This window comes from Anolis sagrei, chromosome 3 (genome assembly GCF_037176765.1).
Source record: "Anolis sagrei isolate rAnoSag1 chromosome 3, rAnoSag1.mat, whole genome shotgun sequence".
Lineage (NCBI taxonomy): Eukaryota > Metazoa > Chordata > Lepidosauria > Squamata > Dactyloidae > Anolis > Anolis sagrei.
In genome coordinates this window covers 170,012,219-170,027,894 of record NC_090023.1, presented here as the reverse complement: position 1 = coordinate 170,027,894, position 15,676 = coordinate 170,012,219, and the positions used below count along the sequence as shown (strand labels likewise).

The 15,676-nt window shown below is 42.4% G+C and overlaps 1 protein-coding gene across 1 annotated transcript in view; it reads left to right on the top strand.

The window, feature by feature from the left end:
* The first annotated feature begins 747 nt into the window (after positions 1 to 747).
* The window catches only part of CTNNA3 (catenin alpha 3), a 1,221,152-nt gene continuing 1,206,223 nt past the window's right edge, over positions 748 to 15,676 (top strand). Inside the window, exons 1-2 of the mRNA XM_060768919.2 lie at positions 748 to 852; positions 13,033 to 13,140. Coding sequence (XP_060624902.2) covers positions 13,039 to 13,140 — 102 coding nt within the window. The 5' untranslated portion in view covers positions 748 to 852; positions 13,033 to 13,038. The remainder of the gene's footprint in view (positions 853 to 13,032; positions 13,141 to 15,676) is intronic.

Sequence of the window (15,676 nt, the reverse complement as noted above, 5' to 3'; positions counted from 1 at the left end):
TAGCAGCCAATAGTGAAAGGACCAAGGCAGAGACATCTCCAGCTCATCCCCTGTTTGGGTATCAGCCAGCACGCCAACGACTTAAATCTAGACATAGTTTTCTAAGATCTACAGAGACACTCGCTGGAACACCTCAGCAAGCGAGAGTCCAAAAGTGGCAGGCTCAAACCCAGCACCTCAACCAATGGCTGATACCAAATGAGAGATTCCCTCCTGGGCACACAGAAGACTGGGCGACTTGGAAGGCACTGAACAGACTGCGCTCTGGCACCACGAGATGCAGAGCCAACCTTCAGAAATGGGGCTACAAAGTGGAATCCTCGACATACGAGTGTGGAGAGGAGCAAACCACTGACCACCTGCTGCAATGCACCCTGAGCCCTGCCACATGCACAAGGGAGGACCTTCTTGCAGCAACACCAGAGGCACTCCAAGTGGCCAGATACTGGTCAAAGGACATCTAATCAACTCTCATACTCACAAATTTTGTAATCTGCTTGTTTGCTTTGTTCTGTTAGAAATGTAATATAATTTGACTGGTTGTTCTGACACGACAAATAAATAAATATAGACCAGAATAATGTTTGTTTGTGTTTTGACTTTTAAATTATTCCCACAGGACTTTGCATTGGTCTGTATAGCTTTAAGGATGACCCATCCCCCTGTCCAGCAGCCACTATGCCCCGTCACTTACCCTGAAATACACTACAGTGCTTGTCAGGCTTTCTGTTTGCAGATGTATGATAAGCCAAGAAGTGAGCTATAATAGCTGCGCTGAACTTCCAAACTCTGGAAGGACTGACTAGACATTGGCTCAGCACTTGGATATCAACTGTTTGCATTCAGAAACAGGTGAGTGATATGGTATTCACAGCTTTAAAACATCTTTTATCACAGATTTATTGAACTCAGTGACCGAAACAGACTAGTTTATCAAAAGAAATCCAGTAGACATATATAGTTCAAACATTCCTAAGGAACGGTCCTCCTTTATAGTTGCTTTCAAGACGTACAAGTTTAAGCTACAAAAAGTTTAACATCTGAATGGATTTTTTTGAAGGGGGATAATTCATAATATGGGGAAAACTTGGTTTTCAGTAGAATATTGTATAGTGACAGCAGTTCCATTTTTTAAGTTATGAGAGAGTCTGCCAAACAATGAAGCATCTAATAAGCTTACTTGTCTCAAATAGATTTAAATACTAGGGCTGGGCGGTTTCGTTTGTTAATTTCGTAATTTGATATTAATTCGTTATTTTTTTGATAACGAAGCGATACTGAACCATTCAGGAGCAACTAAAAATCGAAACGAATTTTTCAATTCGTTTCGTAATTGTTTCGTAATTGTTTCGAAATTGTTTCGAAATCGTTTCGTTATTATTTCCACATGTCTGGTGCAAGTTTTATAGTTGTTGTTTGTTTTATCAGTGAAAAAAAATATAATTATCACACCAACAGTCAACAACAGAGGGAGAGGAAAGCTTCAGAAGTTCCCCCTGTCCCATTTGGAGGTTTTTTTAGCGTATTGCGCGGTCGCGTCTGCCATTAACGAATCGATTCATAATTGTTTTGTAATTTCTGAAATTTCGTAAATTTCGAACTTTTATAAAGAAAAATTTCGGAATTCTTTTAAAAATCAAAACGCAAAAACCCCCTAAAAACGAATCGAGTTTAGAAACAAATTTTTCCGTGGTTGCCCAGCCCTATTAAATACATATACGATTATATAGATTGTGCATAATCTCTGCTACCTGTATCTATTCCTGTATTAAGAAAATTATAATGCTGAAGTCAAATTAATCCTGAAAATAAAAACATATAAACATTTTTTGTACAAGTTATTCTGTGTTTTCAATTTTTTTTAAACAGTATACAAGGATTGGTGAGATACTGGCAACAGTGAGATACTGATTGTAATCCGTAGAGATTGGAATTTCATTGATCTCAATAAGCATGCATAGGATCAGGGGCGTCTCAACCCATTACGCAAAGTAAGCATTTGCAGTATCGTTGATTTTGCCCAGGGGCGCTCTTGAGGCGCTTTTGGGGAAAAATAGACTTTGACATATGCAAGTTGTAGTTACTGGGATGTATAGTTCACCAACAATAAAAGAGCACTCTGAACTCCACCAATGATGGAATTGAACCAAATACGGCACACAGAACTTCCACGACAAACAGAATATATATATCAGTGATTGGTTGGGGGGGAGGGGGGCGCCAAAATACTGTTTGCTTACCATTGAAAATTACCTAGGGTCGCCTCTACATAGGATTGGGCTACAATGGTGATGGCAAATATATCCCTATCTACACCAGCTGTAATTTGTAGGACACTGGGAGCTACCAAACGGTAACCATCACTGATGAATGCAAGTGTTGTAGGAATTGATCTGTCTCATATAAAGGAGAATGTCTCATATACAGAAGAGTAAAACTACTGGACTTCTACTAACTACATAGTGTTTTTAAGACATGTGTATTACATTTGAAATGGAAATATAATACTTGTGGCATCTTTTCAAATTTGTTGTGAGATTAGTATGCAGTCTTAACGCTTTTGGCTGCATTTCAAGGTATGCCTCTTGATTTATTACGCAGAAAGAGCCCACATTTTTTGTGTCTTTATTATTTGCGCATAATAACAAACTAGTTGATGTTTTGAAGTAGGACATTAGTGTAGCCATATACCATGATTGGAAGAAAATACATCTCCAATGAAGTTCAGGACACTTATCTTCTGGAAAACATGATGCATTCTTACTTTAGTAAAATGTTCTCTGAGAAGCTGGCATAAATTATGCATGGAAATTATATTCGTCATGCAAGTATAGAAACGGAATACCTTGCAGACTTAATAAAGCTAGATACTTGATGGAAGCATTTTAATATAAAGCCTTTTAGGATTAAGTTACCAAATAACTTAGTGATTTCATGAATGGGCCAGTTCTTTGGGACTGGATTAACCATTAAGCAAAATAGCCATGTGGTCCAGACATCAAGAGAAGCAGGGCAGCACAGAAATTTCCCATTTCTGGATTTATTGTGGACTATTAGTGCAAGGCTGCAAATGGTGCAGCTGAACTAGTTTCCACAAAAAGCGCCCCCCCCCCAAATAAAAGACTTTGCAGTTAGAAAAAGTAGGAAAAACTTTTCAGATATATAAATAAAAAAAATATTATTTTCCATCTTTTGGTAATTTTTTCTACTTTTGAAAAATAAAATTTTCTGATTTAGCATTTTTTTTCTATTTTGAAATATATCTTTCTATCTATATCTATATAAATAAAATGTAATGTTCATTTGTGGGATTAACATAACTCAAAAATCACTGGACATATTGACACGAAATTTGGACACTACACCCCTAACAGACAACCGAGTGACCATCACTCATAACCCCCCCAACAAAAAACAGCGGAAAGGACTTAAAATCCCCCAAAAAGCTAAATGATGAAAACCTAAATGATGATATAGAAAAAAAGGGAAGGAAAGAAGGAAGGAAGGAAAGAGGGAAGGAAGCATGGAAGCAAAAAGGGAAGGGAGGAAGGAAAGAGGTAGAGAAGGAAGAAAGGAGAGAAAGTAGAAGGAAAAGAAGAGGGGGGAAGGAAGGAAAGAGGGAGAAAGGAAGGAGAGAAGGAAAGAAAAAAAGAGAAGGAAGGAAAGAGGGAGAAAGGAAGGAAGGAGAGAAGGAAAGAAAAAAGGGAAGGAAGAAAAGAGGGAGCGAAGAAAGGAGGGAAAGAAGGAGAGAAAGAGGGAAGGTTGGCCACAGCAACTGTGGTGGGTACAGCTTGTGTGTGAGTGTGTGAGTGTGTGTGTGTGCATACACACACACAAACACACACACACACACATATGTGTGTGTGTATATATATATATATATATATATATATATATACACACACACACACACACACACACATATATATATACATATACACACACACATACATATATGGAATCACCAAAAGCTGTCTTAGAGTCAAGAAATCAAAGCCCTACAGTTCTTGATTTCTTGCAATAACACTATGTAACAATTTTTTTAAAAAAAGTTCTGTTCCTGGCGTGAAAGAGTTATTTTCTGTTTAATTGTGTGGTACTTACTTTGGAAGTAGTTTTTCTACTCCAGAAACTTCATTTTTGTGGCTGCTACAAACTATGTTGAATTGGTTGAGACTCTCTGAGATATTAATTGAAAAACTATAGCAAAATGTGTTGCAGTGTGTCCCGCAAAAACAAAGTTTTTGCACTTTAATAAACCTTTTCCATTTTTTATAACAGAACCAATTAGGAAATGACATTGATAGCCTAGGACAAAAATCGAGTGATATAGTGTAATTGCAAGTGAAGCTGGCTTCAAAAAAGCTCTATTTGAAAATCAGCACCATGTAGGAGGTGTCAAATAGATTGTTTAATGGGCTAATGAAGAATACGTTGTAATAATCACTGGACCTCTTTTGCTTATGGATTTATGAACAAATGTAAAGGAGATAAATATTTGTTTGGTGTTCCTGGCTTTCAGGTCATATGAGTACATATGCATTAGATAACTACAACAGATGTTTTAACAATTCTCCATATCAACTATGGTAGGGACAGGTCAATGAAGGAAAGGCTATTCAGCCCTGGCTCTATTTGATATTGTAGGGAGGGGGTGCCTTGGCCCCATCTATGTAGTCATATAATGCAGCTTGAAACAGCATTATGAGGTCAGTGTAGACTCATATAATACACATCAATGCAGTGAAATGACATTATATAAGTTTACAGGGAGGAGGGAGCAAGCTTGTTTTCTGCTTCCCTGGAGACTAGGACGCGGAACAATGGCTTCAAACTACAAGAGAGGAGATTCCATCTGAACATGAGGAAGAACTTCCTGACTGTGAGAGAGTGTGGTGGAGGCTCCTTCTTTGGAAGCTTTTAAACAGAGGCTGAATGGCCATCTGTCAGGGGTGATTTGAAAGCAATATTCCTGCTTCTTGGCAGGGGGTTGGACTGGATGGCCCATGAGGTCTCTTCCAACTCTTTGATTCTATGATTCTATGATTCTATACACTGACCATATAATGCAGTTTCAACCCTGCTATATGCCTGCAAGACGTGGACTATCTACAGACGTCACATGTAACTTCTAGAATTATTCCATCAGTGTTGTTTCCGAAAAATCCTGCAAATCTCTTGGGAAGTCAAGTGGACAAATGCCAGCGTGCTGGAAGAAGCAAAGACCAGTAGCATTGAAACAATGGTCCTCCGCCATCAACTCCGCTGGACCGGCCATGTTGTCTGGATGCCCGACCACCATCTCCCAAAAAAAGTTGCTCTACTCCGAACTCAAGAACGGATAATGGAATGTTGGTGGTCAGGAAAAGAGATTTAAAGATGGGCTCAAACCCAACCTTAAAAACTCTGGCATAGGCACAAAGAACTGGGAAGCCTTGCTTCATAAGCACTCCAGCTGGAGATCAGCTGTGACCAGCAGTGCTGTAGCATTTGAAGAGGCATGAATGGAGGGCGAAAGAGAGAAACATGCCAAGAGGAAGGCGCATCAAGCCAACCCCGACCAGGACTACTTTCCACCTGGAAACCAATGCCCGTAACTGTGGGAGAAGATGCAGATCAAGAATAGGGCTCCACAGTCACCTACGGACCCACCACCAGTACACCAATCTTGGAAAACAATCCTACTCGGACAACGAGGGATTGCCTAAGTAAGTAAGTATATAGAAGTGTAGATGGGATGAAGTGCGATGAGGAAGGAGCTTGGGTGCCACAACATTTATTTATTTACCACATTTATATCCCTCCCTTCTCATCCTTAAGAGGACTCAAGGCAGCTCACAGCAAAGGCACGATTCGATGCCTTAAATTTATTTATTTACTTTGCTTATATACAGAGGCGGCCCTAGGTAATTTTCAAAGGTAAGCAAACAGTATTTTGCCCCCCTCCCCCAACCAATCCTTGATATATATTTTCTGTTCATTGTGGGAGTTCTGTGTGCCATATTTGGTTCAATTCCATCATTGGTGGAGTTCAGAATGCTCTTTGATTGTAGGTGAACTATACATCCCAGTAACTACACTTGCCGCACTTGCTCCCTTGCCTGGCCCGCTTTGGGTCCGGAGGCGTGCCTGAAGACCCCGGCATGGGCACCAAAAGTCACCTCTTCTCCTGACTTTCTCCTCAGCCATTGGGACCAAGAGAGAGTGGCGGTCGAGGGGCATTTACAGAGGCACCTCTGCGCCCCTGGCAAACAAAAGTGTTCTGCGACCGCTTACTTCGCATAATGGACGAGCCGCCCCTGCTTATATACCGCTGTTCTCAGCCCAGGGGCGACTCACAGCGGTGTACAACATAGAAAGAACAGGTACAAAATACAAGACACAATATAAAAAATCCACAATCCATCATTAACAAAAAACACCATCATCAAAAAGCATCATCATTACTACGAAAGCCATTCCGCGTCGTCTCATCATCAAAACCACAATCCAGTATCATTTTCCGTTGTTCCATTCCTATAGTCAATTACCAATCATTGCACTTCTTGTTCGAACGCCTTCTTGAACAGCCAAGTCTTTAATTTCCTGCGGAATATCATCAGGGAAGGGGCCAGTCTGATGTCCACGGGAAGGGTCTTCCACAGCCGAGGAGCCACCACTGAGAAGGCCCTATCTTTCGTCCCCGCCAGCCATGCCTGTGAAGCAGGTGGGATCGAGAGCAGGGCCTCCCCGGAAGATCTCAAAGTCCTGGTGGGCTCATAGGTCGAGATGCAGTCCGATAGGTATCTTGGGCCGGAACCATTTAGGGCTTTATAGGCTAACGCCAGCACTTTGAATTGAGCCCGGTAGCAAATCGGCAGCCAGTGGAACTGGTACAACAAGGGGGTTGTATGCTCCCTGTGTCCCGCTCCTGTTAGTATGGCTGCTGCACGTTGGACCAGTTGGAGCTTCCGGGCCGTCTTCAAGGGCAACCCCACATAGAGAGCGTTGCAGTAGTCTAAACGGGATGTAACCAGAGCGTGGACTACCGTGGTCAAGTCAGACTTCCCAAGGTACGGGCGCAGCAACATATATTTTCAACATATTAAACAACATATATTTTCAAATCACATAATTAAAACATATCACTTAAAATAATTACTTAAAATCACACAGCCCAGAAATATGACATTACGTGGCATGGATAGACATGTTAGGGGTTGGAGCAAAGATCTTGTAAGGACTGGCTGCCCACGCCTCCCCGACAATAAATAAAGTGGTCCTATTCAACCATATACCCATGTAAATCGCCTAGAGCATCTTGGATGAAGGGCGATTAATAAGTAATTAAATGATGATGATGATGAATCATAGAATCATAGAATCAAAGAATTGGAAGAGACCTCATGTGCCATCCAGTCCAACTCCCTGCCAAGAAGCAGGAATATTGCATTCAAATCACCCCTGACAGATGGCCATCCGGCCTTTGTTTAAAAGCTTCCAAAGAAGGAGCCTCCACCACACTCCGGGGCAGAGAGTTCCACTGCTGAACGGCTCTCACAGTCAGGAAGTTCTTACTCATGCTCAGATGGAATCTCCTCTCTTGTAGTTTGAAGCCATTGTTCCGCGTCCTAGTCTCCAGGAAAGCAGAAAACAAGCTTGCTTCCTCCTCCCTGTGGCTTCCTCTCACATATTTATACATGGCTATCATATCCCCTCTCAGCCTTCTCTTCTTCAGGCTAAACATGCCCAGCTCCTTAAGCCACTCCTCATAGGGCTTGTTCTCCAGACCTTTTATCATTTTAGTCGCTCTCCTCTGGACACATTCCAGCTTGTCAATATCTCTCTTGAATTGTGGTGCCCAGAATTGGACACAATATTCCAGGTGTGGTCTAACCAAAGCGGAATAGAGGGGTAGCAATACTTCCCTAGATCTAGACACTATGCTCCTATTGATGCAGGCCAAAATCCCATTGGCTTTTTTTGCCGCCACATCACATTGTTGGCTCATGTTTAACTTGTTGTCCACGAGGACTCCAAGATGATGATGATGATGATATACTAGCCCAATAACTCCCCCCTCCACTTTGGGGTCAGCAAAAGTCATATGTATGAGTGGCAAGTGGCTATATTTTGTGAATGAATTATTCTAAAGTCTGTTTTAAGGCTTAAGGTAGGTTATAAATTAATTCATAAATCCATAGTGTTAAAGGGTTTGCATATTGTTCCATCTGTGACATGCAAAATTATTATTTTTTATTCACACACACACTTTGTTATTATTTTATAACTTAAGTAGATAAGCAGGTTAGAAATACAGTATAGATTTGTCTTATTTGTGGTATTACTGCTTTTAAGCTGTAAAGCTGAACATGTGTGTATATGAGGAATGATGCAGACTTAATCTGTTTTTTATTTGCTTGGGTAATATATGCATTTTTCTTGGGGAATCATCAAAACCTAATCACTCTTGTACAAAACTCCCTGCATCTCTTTTTTCTGGAAGTTAGAATTATTGGTCCCCTCAGGAAGGGTAACTATTCCTCCAAATGCCAAGAAATAAAAAAAGTTATCAACCACACTCTCAGGCAAAGGAAAATTTAAAGCCACATAGCATAAAAACATCTTAGTTTGTCTGTCTGATATTTCTGTTGTGGAGTTACTCATTGCCTTATTGCATCCCATAAATCACCACTTAGGTATTAATATTTGAAAGAAGGACAGAAAAATATCAAATGTTAACTACTTAGTTTTATTGTATCTCGGCATTTAATTTTTGCCATTAGTATGTTGTGTATATATATATATATATATATATATATATAGTAGAGCTGGGGGTGGTGACAGCCGACAGGGAGCTCTGGCGTGGGCTGGTCCATGAGGTCACGTAGAGTCGGAGACGACTGAACGAATGAACAACAACAACAAATAAATAAATAAACCTTGGAAACTTGTTAAAAGGATGAGTCTGGAATGTGTCAAAAGGATAAAGCTGGAATGTTTAGACTACTGCAACGCTCTACGTGGGGCTGCCCTTGAAGATGGCCCGGAAGCTTCAATTGGTCCAACGTGCGGCAGCCATGTTACTAACAGGAGCGGGACACAGGGAGCATACAACGCCCTTGTTGTACCAGCTCCACTGGCTGCCGATTTGCTACCGGGCTAAATTCAAGGTGCTGGCGTTGGCCTATAAAGCCCTAAACAGTTCCAGCCCAAGATACCTATCTGACCGCATCTTGGCCTACCAGCCCACCAGGACTTTGAGATCGTCCGGGGAGGCCCTGCTCTCGATCCCACCTGCCTCACAGGTGGCTCCTCGGCTGTGGAACACCCTTCCCATGGACATCAGTTTGGCTCCTTCCCTGATGATATTCCGCAGGAAATTAAAGACTTGGCTGTCCAAGAAGGCGTTCGAACAAGAAGTGCAATAATTGGTAATGACGACAGGAATGGAACAACGGAATATGATACTGGATTGTAGTTTAAACGATGAGACGACGTGAATGGCTTTTTGTTCTATTGATATTGTTGATGTTTTTGATGATGATGTTTTGGTTATTGCTAGATTGATATTTTAGATTGTGTCTTGAATTTTGAACCTTGTTCTTCTATGTTGTACACCGCTGTGAGTCGCCCTCGGGCTGAGAACAGCGGTACATAAGCAAAGTAAATAAATAAATAAATAAATAAATGTGTCAAGAGGAGAGTGACTAAAATGATCAAGGGTCTGGAGAACAAGCCCTATGAGGAGCGGCTTAAGGAGCTGGGCATGTTTACCCTGAAGAAGAGAAGGCTGAGAGGAGATATGATAGCCATGTATAAATATGTGAGAGGAAGCCACAGGGCGGACGGAGCAAGCTTGTTTTCTGCTTCCCTGGAGACTAAGACGCGGAACAATGGCTTCAAACTACAAGAAAGGAGATTCCATCTGAACATGAAGAAGAACTTCCTGACTGTGAGAGCCGTTCAGCAGTGGAACTCTCTGCCCTGGAGTGTGGTGGAGGCTCCATCTTTGGAAGCTTTTAAACAGAGGCTGGATGGCCATCTGTCAGGGGTGATTTGAAAGCAACATTCCTGCTTCTTGGCAGGGGGTTGGACTGGATGGCCCATGAGGTCTCTTCCAACTCTTTAATTCTATGATTCAGATATTTCTCATTGTATAAGGGAGTCATTCTATTTCTGTTTTATTGACTATACTAAAGCCTTTGACTGTATGGATCATAATAAATTGTGGCAAGTTCTTGGTGGTTTGGGCATACCACATCACCTTATCTCTATCCTGAGGAATCTGTATAAGGACCAAGTAGCAACAGTAAGAACTGACCATGGAACAACAGACTGGTTCAAGATTGGGAAAGGCGTATGGCAGGGTTGTATACTCTCACCCAACCTATTAATGTGCCAGGCTTGATAAATACAAGGCTGGGGTGAAAATGGCTGGAAGAAACATTAACAACCTTTGATATGCAGATGACACCACTTTAATGGCTGAAAGCGAGGAGGACCTGAGGAGCCTTCTAATCAAGGTGAAAGAAGACAGCGCAAAAGCTGGGTTGCAGCTAAACATAAAAAACCAAGATTATGGCAACAAGAATGATTGACAACTCGGAAATAGAGGGGGAAAACGTGGAGGCCGTGACAGACTTTGTATTTCTAGGTGCAAAGACTTTAACCAGGAAATCAGAAGACGCTTACTACTTGGGAAGAGAGCAATGTCCAATCTCGATAAAATAGTGAAGAGTAGAGACATCACACTGGCAACCAAGATCCACATAGTCAAAGCAATGGTATTCCCCGTAGTAACCTACGGATGTGAGAACTGGACCATAGGGAAGCCTGAAGCCTGACTACTCATTGGAGGGAAGGATAGTAGAGGCAAAGATGAAGTATTTTGGCCACATCATGAGAAGAAAAGAAAGCTTAGAGAAGACAATGATGCTGGGGAAAATGGAAGGAAAAAGGAAGAGGGGCCAACCAAGGGCAAGATGGATGGATGGTATCCTTGAAGTGACTGGATTGACCTTGAAGGAGCTGGGGGTGGTGACGGCCGACAGGGAGCTCTGGCATGGGCTGGTCCATGAGGTTATGAAGAGTCGGAAACAACTGAACGAATGAACAACAACAAAGGGAGTCTTTACGTTTTGGCACAGCAACACTAACAATCATCAAGTTTCCAAGAATGTTAACATGCAAAGATGTTGACAGATTAGAGAGATGGGCCAAAACTAACAAAATGAAGTTCAACAGTGACAAATGCAAGATACGTCACTTTGGCAGGAAAAATTAAATGCAAAGATACAAAATGGGGGACGCCTAGCTTGAGAGCAGTACGTGTGAAAAAGATCTTGGAGTCCTCGTGGACAACAAGTTAAACATGATCTAACAGTGTGATGTGGCGGCAAAAAAGCCAATGGGATTTTGGCCTGCATCAATAGGAGCATAGTGTCCAGATCTAGGGAAGTCATGCTACCCCTCTATTCTGCTCTGGTTAGACCACACCTGGAATATTGTGTCCAATTCTGGGCACCACAATTCAAGAGAGATATTGACAAGCTGGAATGTGTCCAGAGGAGGGCGACTAAAATGATCAAGGGTCTGGAGAACAAGCCCTATGAGGAGTGGCTTAAGGAGCTGGGCATGTTTAGCCTGAAGAAGAGAAGGCTGAGAGGAGATATGATAGCCATGTATAAATATGTGAGAGGAAGCCACAGGGAGGAGGGAGAAAGCTTGTTTTCTGCTTCCCTGGAGACTAGGACACGGAACAATGGCTTCAAACTACAAGAGAGGAGATTCCATCTGAACATGAGGAAGAACTTCCTGACTGTGAGAGCCGTTCAGCAGTGGAACTCTCTGCCCCGGAATGTGGTGAAGGCTCCTTCTTTGGAATCTTTTAAACAGAGGCAGGATGGCCATCTGTCAGGGGTGATTTGAGTGCGATGTTCCTGCTTCTTGGCAGGGGGTTGGACTGGATGGCCCATGAGGTCTCTTCCAACTCTTTGATTCTATGATTCAATGTAAGAATTGGGAAGTTATGGTGAGTACAGCTGCAGAAATGCAAATCAACGAAGGATGTGGTGTGTATGTTAATAGAAGTTGATGGACTTGGACATTCCCCATACTGGTACCCAGTGCTATATATTCCATCATGTTTAAGATGGCCCAACAAAATCTTTCCATTATTTTGGGAGTGAGGACTAGTAGTGTTGAACACAGGGCCAGTTTTACAATATATTGATTCAATGTGATTGGAAAGTGCTAGTAAAATTATTCAATATGATTCAAGTTAGAGAAGGCAATAATAAAACTATACTCCCATCCCGAGTTTTCCTTATTTGGAGGACTTGAGGAGATTTGTATAATTTCATGCTGTGTACTCCAAACTTAATTATCAGGAACCTTCGGGTTTGCATTGAATTAATAAGTCCAACTTTGATTTGAACATCCCAAGTATCTCCAAAATAAGTCCAGTCCAGTTCTGAATTTTGGGCTCATCCAAATCCATAGCACATTTTTGCTACACACCTAGTAGTTATTATGTGTAATTCAGAAATAATATGTAATTATCATATTGCTACATAAAAGATTTGTGAAACTTGAAAACCTCTGTCTCATTCCACCAAATGGAACGCCCGGTGGCGCAGTGGGTTAAACCCTTGTGCCGGCAGGACTGAAGACTGACAGGTTGCAGGTTTGAATCCGGGGAGAGTGTGGATGAGCTCCCTCTGTCAGCTCCAGCTCCCTATGCGAGAAGCCTCCCACAAGGATGGCAAAACATTCAGGCATCCCCTGGGCAACGTCCTTGCAGATGGCCAATTCTCTCACAACAGAAGCGACTTGCAGTTTCTCAAGTGGCTCCTGACATGTGCATTCACATTTTTTTTTGCATTGTGATACACACACTTTTTCTTTTTGACAGTCATAGCATTCCTTTGCTGTCTCCTTGTATCAGTCCATGTTGAAATTATAAACTGCTTAGATTAAGCATACATCTTTGACTTTGGAAAATGCCATGATGTATTACTACTTAATAAGCTATTATTCTTTTGCCCTTAGGTTAAAATGGCAGCAGGAGTACCACGCATGCAAATGAAAATTGATCCACAGAATCTGCAGATTCAAACACGTACTGTGGAGAAGTTGCTGGAGCCCCTCATAATTCAGGTAGAATGGAAAAAAGAAAATGTTATTATGGAATTATAGAATAGAATACAGAGAAATCTATTTTGAGATGGTCTACGTGATACTTCATTTGAGTTCAGAAAAGCCATATGCAAAATTCTAAATAAAGTTTTGCATAAACATATCACAATAAACAATGTGAGAACTTGTACATATCAGGTATTGATTTTTTTTTGGTCTTCTCAATATCATTTCTCATTGTGTGTCTTCAAGTCATTTCTGACTTGCAGTGATGTATGGTGCTCCAAAGACAAGCCTATCTATCACAGGGTTTTCTTGGCACAAGCAGGTTTGTCATTGCCATCTTCTGATGTTGAAAGAATGAGACTTGTCTAAGGTCACTATGGTGGTTTCCATGATTGATCAGGAATTTGAACCCTAGCCTCCTAGCCACCAAACCGTGCAAGATAGTAGGTGTTAAGAATTTAAGATACCTACTATAAGCCGAGTTTTTCAGCCCTTTTTCAGGTTGAAAAACCTCCCCTCGGCTTATATTCGGGTCAGGGTCCTGGCAGGAGTGTGTGGGGCTGAAAGAAGAGCCCTTATTTATTTATTTATTTATTTATTTATTTATTTACAGCTTTTATATTCCACCCTTCTCACCCCACAGGGGACTCAGGGCGGATTACAGTGTACACATATATGGCAAACATTCAATGCCAATTTTTGACATACAAACATATACAGACATACACAGAGGCTATTTAACTTTTTTCTGGCTGCCAGGGGAGCTGTCGCTTTCATCGTCCATCTGCGATGCTGATGAAGCACTTCCGCATTCCCCGCATGCTTCCCCGCTGGAATGCTTTGCTGGAGTCTTCTTTATGGCCTCATAAATCAGTTCCCTTTCCCCATGCCTTCCCACCAGGATTCTTACCTCTATTCCTCCCTCACCCCCTGCGCGCCTTTCCCTCCTCCAAGCCCAGAGGAGAGCAAGACCATGGACAAGCCCCACGGCCACGGCTCCATCCTCTGCCGAGGAAACCTCGCACTGAACGAGGGAGGAGGAGGGAAAAGACAAGCCTTCCTCAGCAGTGGCAAAGGCGGAGGGAGCCCCAGCTGCAGGTTTTTTCCACGGCCTTTCTGTCCTTCTCCCTTGTCCCATGTGCGGCCGCAGTGGCGACGGCATTGGCGGGAGGAGGCAGAAAAGCCACGCAAGAGGCAAGGGGGAAGATAGTCCACTTTGGCAGGAAAAACGAAATGCAAAGATACAAAATGGGGGATGCCTGGCTCGAGAGCAGTACGTGTGAAAAAGATCTTGGAGTCCTCGTGGACAACAAGTTAAACATGAGCCAACAATGTGATGTGGCGGCAAAAAAAGCCAATGGGATTTTGGCCTGCATCAATAGGAGCCTAGTGTCTAGATCTAGGGAAGTAATGCTACCCCTCTATTCTGCTTTGGTTAGACCACACCTGGAATATTGTGTCCAATTCTGGGCACCGCAATTCAAGAGAGATATTGACAAGCTGGAATGTGTCCAGAGGAGGGCGACTAAAATGATCAAGGGTCTGGAGAACAAGCCCTATGAGGAACGGCTTAAGGAGCTGGGCATGTTTAGCCTGAAGAAGAGAAGGCTGAGATATGATAGCCATGTATAAATATGTGAGAGGAAGCCACAGGGAGGAGGGAGCAAGCTTGTTTTCTGCTTCCTTGGAGACTAGGACACGGAACAATGGCTTCAAACTACAAGAGAGGAGATTCCATCTGAACATGAGGAAGAACTTCCTGACTGTGAGAGCCGTTCAGCAGTGGAACTCTCTGCCCCGGAGTGTGGTGGAAGCTCCTTTTTTGGAAGCTTTTAAACAGAGGCTGGATGGCCATCTGTCAGGGGTGATTTGAAAGCAACATTCCTGCTTCTTGGCAGGGGGTTGGACTGGATGGCCTCTTCCATGAGGTCTCTTCCAACTCTTTGATTCTATGATTCTATGAAAGGTGCACTCCTCTCCCCTTCCTCTTTCGCCCCGCACACGCCTTCCTCAGCGGTGGAGGCAGGAAAGCCGCGCAAGGGAGAAGAGAAAGGTGTGAGTCTTTCCCTCCTCCCATGCCCCATGTGCACCTTTAACACCACTGCCGAGGAACTCTAGAATTCTATGCAAGGGGTCGTAGTCTACCATGTGTGGAACATGATCCAACAAGTGTGATGCTGTAGCTGAAAAGGCCAATGCCATCCTAGGCTGCATCAATAGGAGAAGCCTGACAGAAGGCGAAAAGGAACTGATATGATACTTTACCTCGGCTGTTTTTTAAATTTTCTTTTAATGATCATTATTTAATGCAACTGTTTAGTTAAACTTATTGTACAACGTTTAGTATTGCCTTTTCTGTTTAGAGTTTTTTTTTCTGTTTTTCTGTTTATATAGGCATTGAATGTTTGCCTGTTACTATGCTGGAAGCCACCCTGAGTCCCCATGCGGAGATAGGGTGGGATACAAATGAAGTTTTATTATTATTATAAAATTATTGATACCATATTGTTTTTTGTTGACCCTCCTTTTCCACTTACAGAGCTAGTTTACC